The sequence below is a fragment of the Brugia malayi genome (assembly GCF_000002995.4).
Source record: "Brugia malayi strain FR3 genome assembly, contig: Bm_v4_Chr1_scaffold_001, whole genome shotgun sequence".
Lineage (NCBI taxonomy): Eukaryota > Metazoa > Nematoda > Chromadorea > Rhabditida > Onchocercidae > Brugia > Brugia malayi.
In genome coordinates this window covers 2,539,437-2,554,896 of record NW_025062475.1, presented here as the reverse complement: position 1 = coordinate 2,554,896, position 15,460 = coordinate 2,539,437, and the positions used below count along the sequence as shown (strand labels likewise).

General features: G+C 32.0%; 2 protein-coding genes across 2 annotated transcripts; both read right to left on the bottom strand.

Moving 5' to 3' along the window:
- Window positions 1–11,846: 11,846 nt before the first annotated feature.
- On the bottom strand, window positions 11,847–12,238 carry Bm17341 (Uncharacterized protein; the record flags this gene model as incomplete). The annotated part of the gene is made up of 2 exons (XM_043076328.1): window positions 11,847–11,931; window positions 12,087–12,238. 2 exons carry the CDS (start codon window positions 12,236–12,238, stop codon window positions 11,847–11,849), a joined length of 237 nt encoding a protein of 78 aa, XP_042932262.1.
- A 1,937-nt stretch (window positions 12,239–14,175) lies between these two features.
- Bm17340 (Uncharacterized protein) lies at window positions 14,176–14,931 on the bottom strand (the record flags this gene model as incomplete). Its single annotated transcript, XM_043076327.1, has 2 exons — window positions 14,176–14,576; window positions 14,847–14,931. The coding sequence occupies 2 exons, from the start codon at window positions 14,929–14,931 to the stop codon at window positions 14,176–14,178; spliced, it is 486 nt and encodes a 161-aa protein (XP_042932261.1).
- Window positions 14,932–15,460: the final 529 nt, after the last annotated feature.

Sequence of the window (15,460 nt, the reverse complement as noted above, 5' to 3'; positions counted from 1 at the left end):
ACGATTTTTTAATGATATGTGATTGCCCAAATTTTTCAATAAGAACTTTTCGTATCACATCGTAATTTTCTGGGGTTATATCATAACCTCTGCCAGTAAGGCATCTCCCTTTAGACATGCAATTAAATAATTTAATTTTTGGATGTCTGATATTTTTTGTAAATGGACTGCAGCTTCAAAGCTACTCCAGAATCCTCTCCACATCTTAGAATTACCACTGAAGGTAGGCAGTGGTAGTTGAGATAAGTTAACAGGGTTATTTGAGTTGGTTACTCCTTTATTTCGCCTTCTTTAAGACGCTGGATTACTAACTCTGAGTCATTCATATACATACTTAAGGTTATGATAACTTCTTTGCCTTCACTTATTAAGTTTAAAATACCTCTTTTATCTTCGACCATTTTGGCGTATTTGTCTTCATCTTCCTTGCTCTTCGTTGCTGGAACCTGTTGTATGCATTGGACCCAGTTAGCATTAATTGTCTCAAGTGTACCAATATGCAGTTTGAGACATTATTCTTTCTTCAATAATTCTTTTTCGAGCCTCGTGCTGTTGACGGGTTTCTTCTCTGGTCAACATTTGCTCCGAAGGCGTCAGATCCATTTCTTGGATTTCTTTGAGAAGAGCTTCCAATTTTTCTTTCGCCGGTCGTATTATAGTTGCAGACATTTCCCGGCTCGTGGCACCAAAACTTTATTTGTCGTGGAAGATTTTGATTGTTTAATTTAATAATATTGGGAGAGATGTTTGATCATAGGGAGATTGTCTTGGATGTAAATCTAATGCGTGAGGTAACAGAAATATAATCCAAGTTCTTTATTAGCAAAAGTAATAGGACAAAACGTTGATAGAGAACAATTGAAATTGGAATCGTCGGTCCTTGGCGATAAATTACACCTATCCCCAATCTTTTAACAAGGGTGATCCTTATATAGCAATTATCTTATATTATATGTGTTAAAATGTGGGAGTGGTTTATAATTAGACATTTTTGTACAAATCATGACAGTAAGTAACTTTAACAATAGGTTTAAAAATGGATATCACAATGAATTGAATGGATATCACGAAAAAAAGTACAATGGTTTGTCCAGACATTATGATAAGTGGCTACTATGAGTTGCAATAGATATTATATGATAGATGCTCATAGTATATGAATTGATATAAGATCAAAAGTCAATTAAAAACCATTATGATGATTGTAAAAGACATCAATGGATTGCTATATTAAGCATTGTTAACATTTATTTAGTGCTTCGCAATATTAAAATCCGCGACAGTAACCACTTACAACCACTTGTTGATGTAGCCACTTGCTATCACTTGTTATGGCAACTGCTAACTAACCAACTGTTGATGTAACCACGTGCAGCTACTTGCTACTGCAACCACTTGTTAGTGAAGACGCCCTGTACAGCAGGTGGTTGTAAGTGGCTACGCATGGTTACAGCAACAGTAGGTGAATTTATTCCTCATAAATTGAGCTCCCAGGAAAAACTGAACCAGAAATTCCACGTGATAAAGCAAATTAAAAGAGGAAAGGATGGAAAGTGTAGAAAGTGTATAAACAAAAACGTATCGATCGACAAACTATAAAAGCAATACATATATATTCAATATAAAACAATGCATTGAAACAAAGGTACTCAACCGTCTTTAAGGCATCTCCTTCATTTGGGAGTGTCGTGAAACTCGAAATAATCTCTCGAGCCTCAAAATAACTTACAAAATTGAACAGTTAGAAATGTAAAACTATTTCAAATTACATATGTAAACAATCATTATTCCAACTCTCATCTTCCCACTGTACCTAAGTTTATTTGCTTGTCTAAACATTTTCAACTGATAATAAAGAGTATGTACATTGTTTAATATGTTAAAAATTAGTCTTTTGTTCCAAGTCAAATTTGCTTGCAATGTCGAAATACTGTGATGATCTTCTAAGCTGATAATCATTCTTTGGGTCATCATCAAAAAGAAGATCACACATCTCGAATATTATGCTAGGTCTCTCGAAACAGCCAATCAAAAATGCATGAATATCATTCAGAGCTTAGCCATCGCGACGAAGCGAAAAAAAGAAGAGACGAAATATGCCTTGATGACTATTATTATTCTTAAAATATGTAGTGATGAATACTGCCTGGTACTTCATATTTAGATCAAGAAGATACCAGAGAATCATTCTCATAGAATAGTATAGTTCTCACTAATCAAGCGGAGATAAAACTCCCACAATTACCACTAATAACATTTAGTGGAATGCAAAATTATGGAGGCAATTTTGGTGTAGTTTCAAGGCGACAGTTCATGAGCAAAACACCCCAGATAATCAGAAGTTGAACTATTTGATATCTTGTCTTAAAGGAGACGCATTGTTAGCTGTAAGAGGCTATGATATAGCGCCAGAAAACTACGATGTCATAATAAGTTTACTAATAGAGAAATATGGTAAACCTTTCATTACATATATATTGTAACACTTTACAATAAATTGAATTCCATCAAAAGAAATGAGCATGACTGGAAACCATGGAGAGAATACTTTGACAGCTGGAAGCTATAGGTGAAAATTTAAAGCATCGAGTATCGAAATTTCAATTAAGAATAAATTAACAGCGTGGATAGTTAATAAATTATATAAATTGAAACAGGAGTCTGTCGACTTGGTCAGTTAAAGGTATCCAACATACTTGACAAGACTAGTACTAAAAAATGAAGAAGTTGCTAGAAGTCAAACAAGAAGACAACAGGGAGAAGAAAGAAAACAAATATAATGTTAAGGGTCACAATCAATTCATCAAAGGGAAATAATACAATCAAATCAAAAGGGTTCCAGAAGAAACTACTATAGATGGAAAAAGACTGAAGTATTTTGCAATAAGGACCATTGGAATAATTAATGAATGTAACATTTATCCCACACTCAAACTCCGAATGGAACGTTTGAGGAAAATCGCTGTGTGTTTCAAATGTTTACGAATAGGATATGCGACAAGTGATTACAAAAAGTGGAAACTTTTGTGTTTTCATTGTTTAAGTTTACACAATACTCACTGTGTCCTCTTAACTATAAAAAACTCACGCAAACAATGGATTCCAACAAAGAAAAATTAGTTGATATGATAGAACTGTTAAGAAATAGACTGAATTACTTCTAGCAATGTATTATTGTTTTAATTTAGGTACTATTATTTATTCCGTGATTTTGAACTCGAAGATTTGATCAACAATGCTGGTGGTTGTTAAGAAATTAAATTTCTTTGTTGAATGCAAGAAATGCCCTAGAAATCTTTCTATGTCAACTTTATGCAATTTTCTATGTCATTTTGAAACAAACAAAATTTGTTTTTTGATGTTCAGAACATAGTTCATCATTAAAAAAACACATACGTAATATACTGATAAATATTTAAACCTAACATACGCGTATAATGTATACTTAAATATAATGTAAGATTATTTATGTGTTATTATAACAAATCTCAATTTTATTCAGCAACAAATGTCACAGAATTTTACAACATTAAGTTTCTTACAAGACTTCAAAGCTGATAAGTTGAACACATTGTAAATCCCAGCTCCCCAAAAAAATCGAATCAGAATTGGTCGACCACTGCTGCAACAAAAGTATCATTAAGCAATGCAAACAAGAATCAGCGTCAATAGTTTACTTACATGGAATCATACTGAAGCAAAAAACCATTTTATGTTGAGAATATTGACAATAACAAATTTTAATTTTATTCAACAATAAACTTCGCAGAAACTTACTTCCACGGTAGCATTGTTTCGTTGATGTAACCGAAATCTAATAGTCCGTTTAGCAAAATTCTGTCAATCTGTGTGCTATCATCCCACGATGAACTTTCAATAGAAATGATACTATCTCGAATAAGTTCAATATTTTCAGCAAATTCATCCATGTTTTCTTCATAGGGAATTTCATCGTTTTCGCCCAATTCGTCATCAAATGCATAAAAATTTTCAGTGAATTCCTACTTTTTTAAAATATTTTTTCATTTAGAACCAAATTGTAACAATATAAAAATAAAAATTACCGGAATTGGTCTCTGAGGTGCTGCTAATAATATGAATGTGCTAAGAACGTAGAGCAGTAATGGTGACGTAAAAAATGAGAATTGTGCATTTGTCATTGTTGCCGGATTCCTTAATGAAAGGAGAAATTGTGATAACATATATTTTAATGAGTGATAATTTAAACTGATAAACTCTGACGTTTCTATTTTTCAGTCTAACAGCAAAGCACTGATAAATTATATTTTATGAATTCCATTACCACACCATCAGTTGTTTTGTAGAAAAATACTTACTAAATATGCAGTGAATTTAAAATCAATTTCGTTCCTCTTTTTAGCTAACTAATCCTTATTTTGTCTAAATATGATATAATTAAAAAAAATATGCTAGAAATAAAAATCAAATAATTTCGAGAATAAATGCAGAACTTCCCATTCCTAAATTCATTTTTAAATTGTTTAAGAATTCAAGCGAAAAGGTTACGAGATTCCGAAAGCGATAAAAAATGAATTTGAAAATTTTTAATTTGAAAATTTTTTATCAGTTAATTTATATGAAATTATGCAGGTTATCACCAGAAATCATTTCCATTTATTTAATAATTTTATCATGCTTTGAATAGAATAAAAGGATTTACATGTCAAACAATGATTCCATGTTTTAATAGAGACAATTCAACAAAAAATTAACAATAATTTTTTTTATTTCCACTAAAGATTACAATGGACAAAATTCATAGCAACTTTGCTGTTTAAAAAAAAAAAAAAAAATACATGTCTCCCTTACTACAAGGGAATGCATAGAGAAGTATATAAATGTTGGAATGTATATAAAGGTAACTTAGATTTGATATATGTGCCAGGTACTATTGAAAAATAGCTGAAATAGGCTTGTAATGATCCACTTTCTCAGATTATTTGAATGATAAAAATGGAAATTGAAATCAATCGTACTGAAGCATAAGCCATTTTATGTTGAGAAAAATGACAATAACAAATTTCAGTTTTATTCAACAATAACGCCAGATAACTTACTTTCCATGATGATCTGATTCACTGATGTATCCTTTCTTTAAAAATCCTTTAGCACAGTTCTTTTATCATCTGAACAGCACAAAGTGTTAAAAAACAAATTAATAAAAATTACTCAAACAGTTTCGACAGATTTAATTTAAATTAATCTAATGAAATTAACTTAGCTTTTGCTAAATTGATCTGAAAAATTGTCCTTCTTGACCGTAATTTTTTGTTAATACTTTAAGTTTCATCACCGTCTTTAAATGATTTCAGTTTAAATTGATAAATGTATGTAAGTCAAGACACATTAATTAATTGTTGAAGCTGAAATATTTCAACCCAACTTATATAAAGAGTAAAATATCTAAAGTTATAGTTTTACAAATAATTCGTTATATTTACATTGTCTATAAGTGCAGTGTGTTATTAGGATTACAGTAAAAGTGACGAAATAATCAAAAAGAATATGCGATTATTACTTTATTACAAAGGTAAAGAAGTGACCATCGGTGATCACTCGAAATAATCACAAAAGTAAAGCACTGATCACTGGAGACATTATAACAGCTTTAATGCCATCAAACAGAAAATTCCTTTGTTCTACTTATCGTGAAATCACTCACAGGCAGTATTACTGAATGAGAGAGCTTTTGGTGTGGATTTTGATGTCATGCACGTTTCGGTGTTCCCTAACTATACATTGATATTTTTGTATTTTACATATTTAAGCTTTATTTGAAGATTTCGGATGGAAGGATTTGAGTCATTCTTCGTTTTTTGTTGAAGTTTGTTTTTGTTTTGTAGCACTTCTAGTTCGTTTAGCTATGGTTCCTCTCGTTTATCAGTTCCATTTATTGTATCTTTCGATACTGTTGATTTGTCCTTCGCATCTTCTTCTGTTGAATTTCCAAAGGATATAACATATTAATATTTTACTTATATATCTCCTCGTAGTAACTCTATTAGAGCACTTTTTATCTTATTATCCTGTCCCTTATTGAGTTTCTTTATTTTTGCTAATTTCCAAGTACCATGATTTACATTTGATTCGTTTACTATTACAATTTCTTCTTCAATAGGGGCTCTAATCTCTGCGCCTTTCGGAGTTCTACTTGTGTACGTTCTCTCAAACTGGTTAAGTATTCTTCCTTCCATATTTTCTAGAAAGTATCCAGAGTTTCCATTGTTCTTGCCCAATATTGATAAGTTTGTGTTGAGTATTTAACTTATAAGGAGTATAATCATATCGATCATCGGTATTACTATTAGGTATCATTAGGATATTTTTGTATTTTAAATCAATAGGTCTTAGGATTATGGAATCGTCGAAGTTTACGTAGGTTAGTGGGCGAATATTAAGTATGCTTTCAACTTCCGCTATTAGAGTTATAAACTCCTTTTCTTTTAGCAATTCCTACTGTATCCTTTCTTAATGTTCCCTTTGTTAGGCCGATTATCCGTTCGTAAACTCCTCCGCTCCAAGGCGCCTTCGGAATTATATTTCTCCATTTTATCCATGTTTAACTAGGAATTCGGTCATTTATGTTTCTTGTTCCATTAGGGTTTGAAAAACTAACTGAAATTGACCGACATTATCACTTAGAATTATTTCTCCGCTTCGTGCAACAAATCTTCTGAAGTATTTAAAAAACTTTCTAAACTGTCTGCTAATTTTAAATGCACTGCTCTAGTTGCAAGACATGTAAATAAAAGCAATCGATCTTTTTGCATCTCTGTTTCTATTTTGACGGAAAACAGGGCCCAAATAATCCCAAGCCAACTCGTGAAAGTGTTCGTGATCGTGTTACCCTGAACCGAAGGGTAATTATGCATAGTGGCAGTTTAAACGGCTTTGCTTCCATCTTCTGTATCCTATGCATTTATTTAAAACTCTTTTAACGAGAAAAAGATTTTGGTATCCAAAATCTTTTTCTCAAACTTGAAATCATATGAGCTATATTCCAGCATGAAACAGTTCGTCGTATTGCCGTTGTATAAAGATTTCGGTTATACGATTATGTCTAGGAAGATATATGGGATGCAAACCTTGTTCGTCTAGTTCTGAGTTTCTAAACGATCTTTAATTTACATACTCTTTGTTCATAGTATAGATTCCATTTAATTATTTCTTCTTCCGTTATTCCTTCTGATTTGGCTTGTCTGATTAATACACCTATAGCTAGTTCATAATCGTTATCATTGAGTCGACCTTTTGCTGAAGACGTTTTTTAAGCAAGGAATTTTTCCTTTGGATATTAAATTATAAATTTCAGAGTCCATGCAGTAGTTCTTACCAATCTCGACCACTTGCTAAATCGATTTGCGTCGATTAATTTGAAGTTTTATCAATAGTAAAATGTGCTACAATCTTTTGGCTTCTTCACTTTCGTCTTCGCTGTGAATTTCTTTGAAATTATATTCCCAGACTGGCATGTTGATTCTTCCTCTGTGAACCATCTGGTCCTTTCACCATGATTCAAAATGTGCAAGACGAAGTGAAAAAGTCCTCTGGAGGCACATCAGCTGGATTAAATTCACTTGGAATATGGCGAAATGAGAATTTTGTTTGTCTTATTTCTTCAACTCAATTTTGGACGAATTTTGGTAGTAAGCGAGAATGATTTTTATCCAGTGTAATGCGCACTTGGAATCTGACCATAAGGTGACATCAATATTCTTAATTCCATTTGTTTAATAACAAACTGACAGCACGTACTCCTATTAGCACGGCTAATAATTCTAATCTTGGAATAGTCATAGACAGGCGTTGTTTTCTTTCAATCGCTGCATTCTTCGTTCTAGATTAGGATAGGTTTCACATCATATTCTCAGTGGTTCCTATTGCAAAAAGCACATGGTCTTTAAGTTTTGCTAATTTTCGTATTAGCCTTTCTATGTGTTTGCGGTGCTATTACAGTTAGAGCGGAAGTTTCTTTTGTAAAATATCGTTGATTAGTTCGTGGACCAATTTTGCTTTTAGTTTCCTTTGCTCTTTCATGATGTCAAGGACTGGCTTCTTCGTTTCTTTGGATCAGTTTTGCTAAGAATTGTCTTAGCTTAGCTACTGACCATATTTCTTGTTCCTTTGTTGATACACTCTGCCCAGAATCCAGGCAGGCAGTTTATTTTCAATGATAATTTCAATACTGGATTCTTCGAGATTTTCACCTATTGCTTCAAGTTGTCGAAGTATTCTTCCAGTAGCTTCAACTGTTATCTTCCATCTCGATCATTCTTCTCTTGACGGAATATAACTCATTGTAGAACGATTTTTAATGATATGTGATTGCCCAAATTTTTCAATAAGAACTTTTCGTATCACATCGTAATTTCTGGGTTATATCATAACCTCTGCCAGTAAGGCATCTCCCTTTAGACATGCAATTAAATAATTTAATTTTTGGATGTCTGATATTTTTGTAAATGGACTGCAGCTTCAAAGTACTCCAGAATCCTCTCCACATCTTAGAATTACCACTGAAGGTAGGCAGTGGTAGTTGAGATAAGTTAACAGGGTTATTTGAGTTGGTTACTCCTTTATTTCGCCTTCTTTAAGACGCTGGATTACTAACTCTGAGTCATTCATATACATACTTAAGGTTATGATAACTTCTTTGCCTTCACTTATTAAGTTTAAAATACCTCTTTTATCTTCGACCATTTTGGCGTATTTGTCTTCATCTTCCTTGCTCTCGTTGCTGGAACTGTTGTATGCATTGGACCCAGTTAGCATTAATTGTCTCAAGTGTACCAATATGCAGTTTGAGACATTATTCTTTCTTCAATAATTCTTTTTCGAGCCTCGTGCTGTTGACGGGTTTCTTCTCTGGTCAACATTTGCTCGAAGGCGTCAGATCCATTTTTGGATTTCTTTGAGAAGAGCTTCCAATTTTCTTTTGCCGGTGTATTATAGTTGCAGACATTTCCCGGCTCGTGGCACCAAAACTTATTTGTCGTGGAAGATTTTGATTGTTTAATTTAATAATATTGGAGAGATGTTTGATCATAGGGAGATTGTCTTGGATGTAAATCTAATGCGTGAGTAACAGAAATATAATCCAAGTTCTTTATTAGCAAAAGTAATAGGACAAAAACGTTGATAGAGAACAATTGAAATTGGAATCGTCGGTCCTTGGCGATAAATTACACCTATCCCAATCTTTTAACAAGGGTGATCCTTATATAGATTATCTTATATTAATGTGTTAAAATGTGGGAGTGGTTATAATTAGACATTTTGTACAAATCATGACAGTAAGTAACTTTAACAATAGGTTTAAAAATGGATATCACAATGAATTGAATGGATATCACGAAAAAAAGTACAATGGTTTGTCCAGACATTATGATAAGTGGCTACTATGAGTTGCAATAGATATTATATGATAGATGCTCATAGTATATGAATTGATATAAGATCAAAAGTCAATTAAAAACCATTATGATGATTGTAAAAGACATCAATGGATTGCTATATTAAGCATTGTTAACATTTATTTAGTGCTTCGCAATATTAAAATCCGCGACAGTAACCACTTACAACCACTTGTTGATGTAGCCACTTGCTATCACTTGTTATGGCAACTGCTAACTAACCAACTGTTGATGTAACCACGTGCAGCTACTTGCTACTGCAACCACTTGTTAGTGAAGACGCCCTGTACAGCAGGTGGTTGTAAGTGGCTACGCATGGTTACAGCAACAGTAGGTGAATTTATTCCTCATAAATTGAGCTCCCAGGAAAAACTGAACCAGAAATTCCACGTGATAAAGCAAATTAAAAGAGGAAAGGATGGAAAGTGTAGAAAGTGTATAAACAAAAACGTATCGATCGACAAACTATAAAAGCAATACATATATATTCAATATAAAACAATGCATTGAAACAAAGGTACTCAACCGTCTTTAAGGCATCTCCTTCATTTGGGAGTGTCGTGAAACTCGAAATAATCTCTCGAGCCTCAAAATAACTTACAAAATTGAACAGTTAGAAATGTAAAACTATTTCAAATTACATATGTAAACAATCATTATTCCAACTCTCATCTTCCCACTGTACCTAAGTTTATTTGCTTGTCTAAACATTTTCAACTGATAATAAAGAGTATGTACATTGTTTAATATGTTAAAAATTAGTCTTTTGTTCCAAGTCAAATTTGCTTGCAATGTCGAAATACTGTGATGATCTTCTAAGCTGATAATCATTCTTTGGGTCATCATCAAAAAGAAGATCACACATCTCGAATATTATGCTAGGTCTCTCGAAACAGCCAATCAAAAATGCATGAATATCATTCAGAGCTTAGCCATCGCGACGAAGCGAAAAAAAGAAGAGACGAAATATGCCTTGATGACTATTATTATTCTTAAAATATGTAGTGATGAATACTGCCTGGTACTTCATATTTAGATCAAGAAGATACCAGAGAATCATTCTCATAGAATAGTATAGTTCTCACTAATCAAGCGGAGATAAAACTCCCACAATTACCACTAATAACATTTAGTGGAATGCAAAATTATGGAGGCAATTTTGGTGTAGTTTCAAGGCGACAGTTCATGAGCAAAACACCCCAGATAATCAGAAGTTGAACTATTTGATATCTTGTCTTAAAGGAGACGCATTGTTAGCTGTAAGAGGCTATGATATAGCGCCAGAAAACTACGATGTCATAATAAGTTTACTAATAGAGAAATATGGTAAACCTTTCATTACATATATATTGTAACACTTTACAATAAATTGAATTCCATCAAAAGAAATGAGCATGACTGGAAACCATGGAGAGAATACTTTGACAGCTGGAAGCTATAGGTGAAAATTTAAAGCATCGAGTATCGAAATTTCAATTAAGAATAAATTAACAGCGTGGATAGTTAATAAATTATATAAATTGAAACAGGAGTCTGTCGACTTGGTCAGTTAAAGGTATCCAACATACTTGACAAGACTAGTACTAAAAAATGAAGAAGTTGCTAGAAGTCAAACAAGAAGACAACAGGGAGAAGAAAGAAAACAAATATAATGTTAAGGGTCACAATCAATTCATCAAAGGGAAATAATACAATCAAATCAAAAAGGGTTCCAGAAGAAACTACTATAGATGGAAAAAGACTGAAGTATTTTGCAATAAGGACCATTGGAATAATTAATGAATGTAACATTTATCCCACACTCAAACTCCGAATGGAACGTTTGAGGAAAATCGCTGTGTGTTTCAAATGTTTACGAATAGGATATGCGACAAGTGATTACAAAAAGTGGAAACTTTTGTGTTTTCATTGTTTAAGTTTACACAATACTCACTGTGTCCTCTTAACTATAAAAAACTCACGCAAACAATGGATTCCAACAAAGAAAAATTAGTTGATATGATAGAACTGTTAAGAAATAGACTGAATTACTTCTAGCAATGTATTATTGTTTTAATTTAGGTACTATTATTTATTCCGTGATTTTGAACTCGAAGATTTGATCAACAATGCTGGTGGTTGTTAAGAAATTAAATTTCTTTGTTGAATGCAAGAAATGCCCTAGAAATCTTTCTATGTCAACTTTATGCAATTTTCTATGTCATTTTGAAACAAACAAAATTTGTTTTTTGATGTTCAGAACATAGTTCATCATTAAAAAAAACACATACGTAATATACTGATAAATATTTAAACCTAACATACGCGTATAATGTATACTTAAATATAATGTAAGATTATTTATGTGTTATTATAACAAATCTCAATTTTATTCAGCAACAAATGTCACAGAATTTTACAACATTAAGTTTCTTACAAGACTTCAAAGCTGATAAGTTGAACAACATTGTAAATCCCAGCTCCCCAAAAAAATCGAATCAGAATTGGTCGACCACTGCTGCAACAAAAGTATCATTAAGCAATGCAAACAAGAATCAGCGTCAATAGTTTACTTACATGGAATCATACTGAAGCAAAAAACCATTTTATGTTGAGAATATTGACAATAACAAATTTTAATTTTATTCAACAATAAACTTCGCAGAAACTTACTTCCACGGTAGCATTGTTTCGTTGATGTAACCGAAATCTAATAGTCCGTTTAGCAAAATTCTGTCAATCTGTGTGCTATCATCCCACGATGAACTTTCAATAGAAATGATACTATCTCGAATAAGTTCAATATTTTCAGCAAATTCATCCATGTTTTCTTCATAGGGAATTTCATCGTTTTCGCCCAATTCGTCATCAAATGCATAAAAAATTTTCAGTGAATTCCTACTTTTTTAAAATATTTTTTCATTTAGAACCAAATTGTAACAATATAAAAATAAAAATTACCGGAATTGGTCTCTGAGGTGCTGCTAATAATATGAATGTGCTAAGAACGTAGAGCAGTAATGGTGACGTAAAAAATGAGAATTGTGCATTTGTCATTGTTGCCGGATTCCTTAATGAAAGGAGAAATTGTGATAACATATATAATGAGTGGTAATTTAAACTGATAGACTTTGACGTTTCTATTTTTCAGTCTAACGGCAAAACACTGATAAATTATATTTCATGAATTGCATTATCACACCGATTGACACAATACAGCTTGTCGATTGTTTTATTTAATAATACTTATTAAATATGCATTGAATTTGAAATCAATTTCGTTCCTCTTTTTAGCTAACTAATCCTTATTTTGTCTAAATATGCTATAATTTTAAAAAATAAGTAAATATGCAAAAATAAAAGTTATGATGGTTTTTGTCAAATAATTTCGAGAATAAATGCGGAATTTCCCATTCCTAAATTCTTTTTAAATTGTTTAAGAATTCAAGCGAAAAGGTTACGAGATTCTGAAAGCGATAAAAAATGAATTTGAAAATTTTTTGACAAAAAACTCTACTTATCAGTTAATTTATATGAAATTATGCAGGTTATCACCAGAATTCATTTAAAAATTTTATCATGTTCTGAATAGAATAGAAGGATTTACATGTCAAACAATGATTCCATGTTTCAATAGAGACAATTCAACAAAAAAATAATAATTTTTTTTATTTCCACTAAAGATTACAATAGACAAAAATTCATGGCAACTTTGCTGTTTAAAAAAAAAAAAATACATGTCTCCCTTACTACAAGGGAATGCATAGAGAAGTATATAAATGTTGGAATGTATATAAAGGTAACTCACATTTGATATATGTGCCAGGTACTATTGAAAAATAGCTGAAATAGGCTTGAAATGATCCACTTTCTCAGTTATTTGAATGATTGCAAAATGGAAATTGAAATCAATCGTACTGAAGCAAAAACCATTTTATGTTGAGAATATTGACAATAACAAATTTCAATTTTATTCAACAATAACCGCCTTACTTCAACTTACTAACTTAGTTCCACGATAGCATTGTTTCATTGATTTATTCTTTCTATAAAAATCCGTCTAGCACATCTGAATCATCTGAACAGCACAAAGTGTTAAAAACTAACAAATTAATAAAAATTGCTCAAACAGTTTCGACAGATTTAATTTAAATTAATCTAATGAAATTAACTTAGCATTTTGCTAAATTTATCTGAAAAAATTGTCCTTCTTGACCGTAATTTTTTGTTAATAACTAAGTTTCATTACCGTCTTTAAATGATTTCAGTTTAAATTGATAAATGTATGTAAGTCAAGACACATTAATTAATTGTTGAAGCTGAAATATTTCAACCCAACTTATATAAAGAGTAAAGATCATCTAAAGTTATAGTTTTACAAATAATTCGTTATATTTACATTGTCTATAAGTGCAGTGTGTTATTAGGATTACAGTAAAAGTGACGAAATAATCAAAAAGAATATGCGATTATTACTTTAATTACAAAGGTAAAGAAGTGACCATCGGTGATCACTCGAAATAATCACAAAAGTAAAGCACTGATCACTGGAGACATTATAACAGCTTTAATGCCATCAAACAGAAAATTCCTTTGTTCTACTTATCGTGAAATCACTCATAGGCAGTATTACTGAATGAGAGAGCTTTTGGTGTGGATTTTGATGTCATGCACGTTTCGGTGTTCCCTAACTTATACATTGATATTTTTGTATTTTACATATTTAAGCTTTATTTGAAGATTTCGGATGGAAGGATTTGAGTCATTCTTCGTTTTTTGTTGAAGTTTGTTTTTGTTTTGTAGCACTTCTAGTTCGTTTAGCTATGGGTTCCTCTCGTTTATCAGTTCCATTTATTGTATCTTTCGATACTGTTGATTTGTCCTTCGCATCTTCTTTCTGTTGAATTTCCAAAGGATATAACATATTAATAGGTCGATTCATTATTCTTCCTCGTAGTAACTCTATTAGAGCACTTTTTATCTTATTATCCTGTCCCTTATTGAGTTTCTTTATTTTTGCTAATTTCCAAGTACCATGAGGAGCGTTTGATTCGTTTACTATTACAATTTCTTCTTCAATAGGGGCTCTAATCTCTGCGCCTTTCGGAGTTCTACTTGTGTACGTTCTCTCAAACTGGTTAAGTATTCTTCCTTCCATATTTTCTAGAAAGTATCCAGAGTTTCCATTGTTCTTGCCCAATATTTGATAAGTTTGTGTTGAGTATTTAACTTATAAGGAGTATAATCATATCGATCATCGGTATTACTATTAGGTATCATTAGACATACGTCTGGTATAATAAAATCAATAGGTCTTAGGATTATGGAATCGTCGAAGTTTACGTAGGTTAGTGGGCGAATATTAAGTATGCTTTCAACTTCCGCTATTAGAGTTATAAACTCCTTTTCTTTTAGCAATTTCCTACCTATAACCTTTCTTAATGTTCCCTTTGTTAGGCCGATTATCCGTTCGTAAACTCCTCCGCTCCAAGGCGCCTTCGGAATTATATTTCTCCATTTTATTCCATGTTTAACTAGGAATTCGGTCATTTATGTTTCTTGTTCCATTAGGGTTTGAAAAACTAACTGAAATTGACCGACATTATCACTTAGAATTATTTCTCCGCTTCGTGCAACAAATCTTCTGAAAGTATTTAAAAAACTTTCTAAACTGTCTGCTAATTTTAAATGCACTGCTCTAGTTGCAAGACATGTAAATAAAGCAATCCATCTTTTTGCATCTCCTGTTTCTATTTTGACGGAAACAGGGCCCAAATAATCCAAGCCAACTCGTGAAAGTGTTCGTGATCGTGTTACCCGAAATGAAGGGTAATTATACATAGTTGGCAGTTTAAACGGCTTTGCTTTCCATCTTCTGTATCCTATGCATTTATTTAAAACTCTTTTAACTTCTATTCTTCCTTTTGGTATCCAAAATCTTTTTCTCAAACTTGAAATCATATGAGCTATATTCCAGCATGAAACAGTTCGTCGTATTGCCGTTGTATAAAGATTTCGGTTATACGATTATGTCGATTATCATTGGC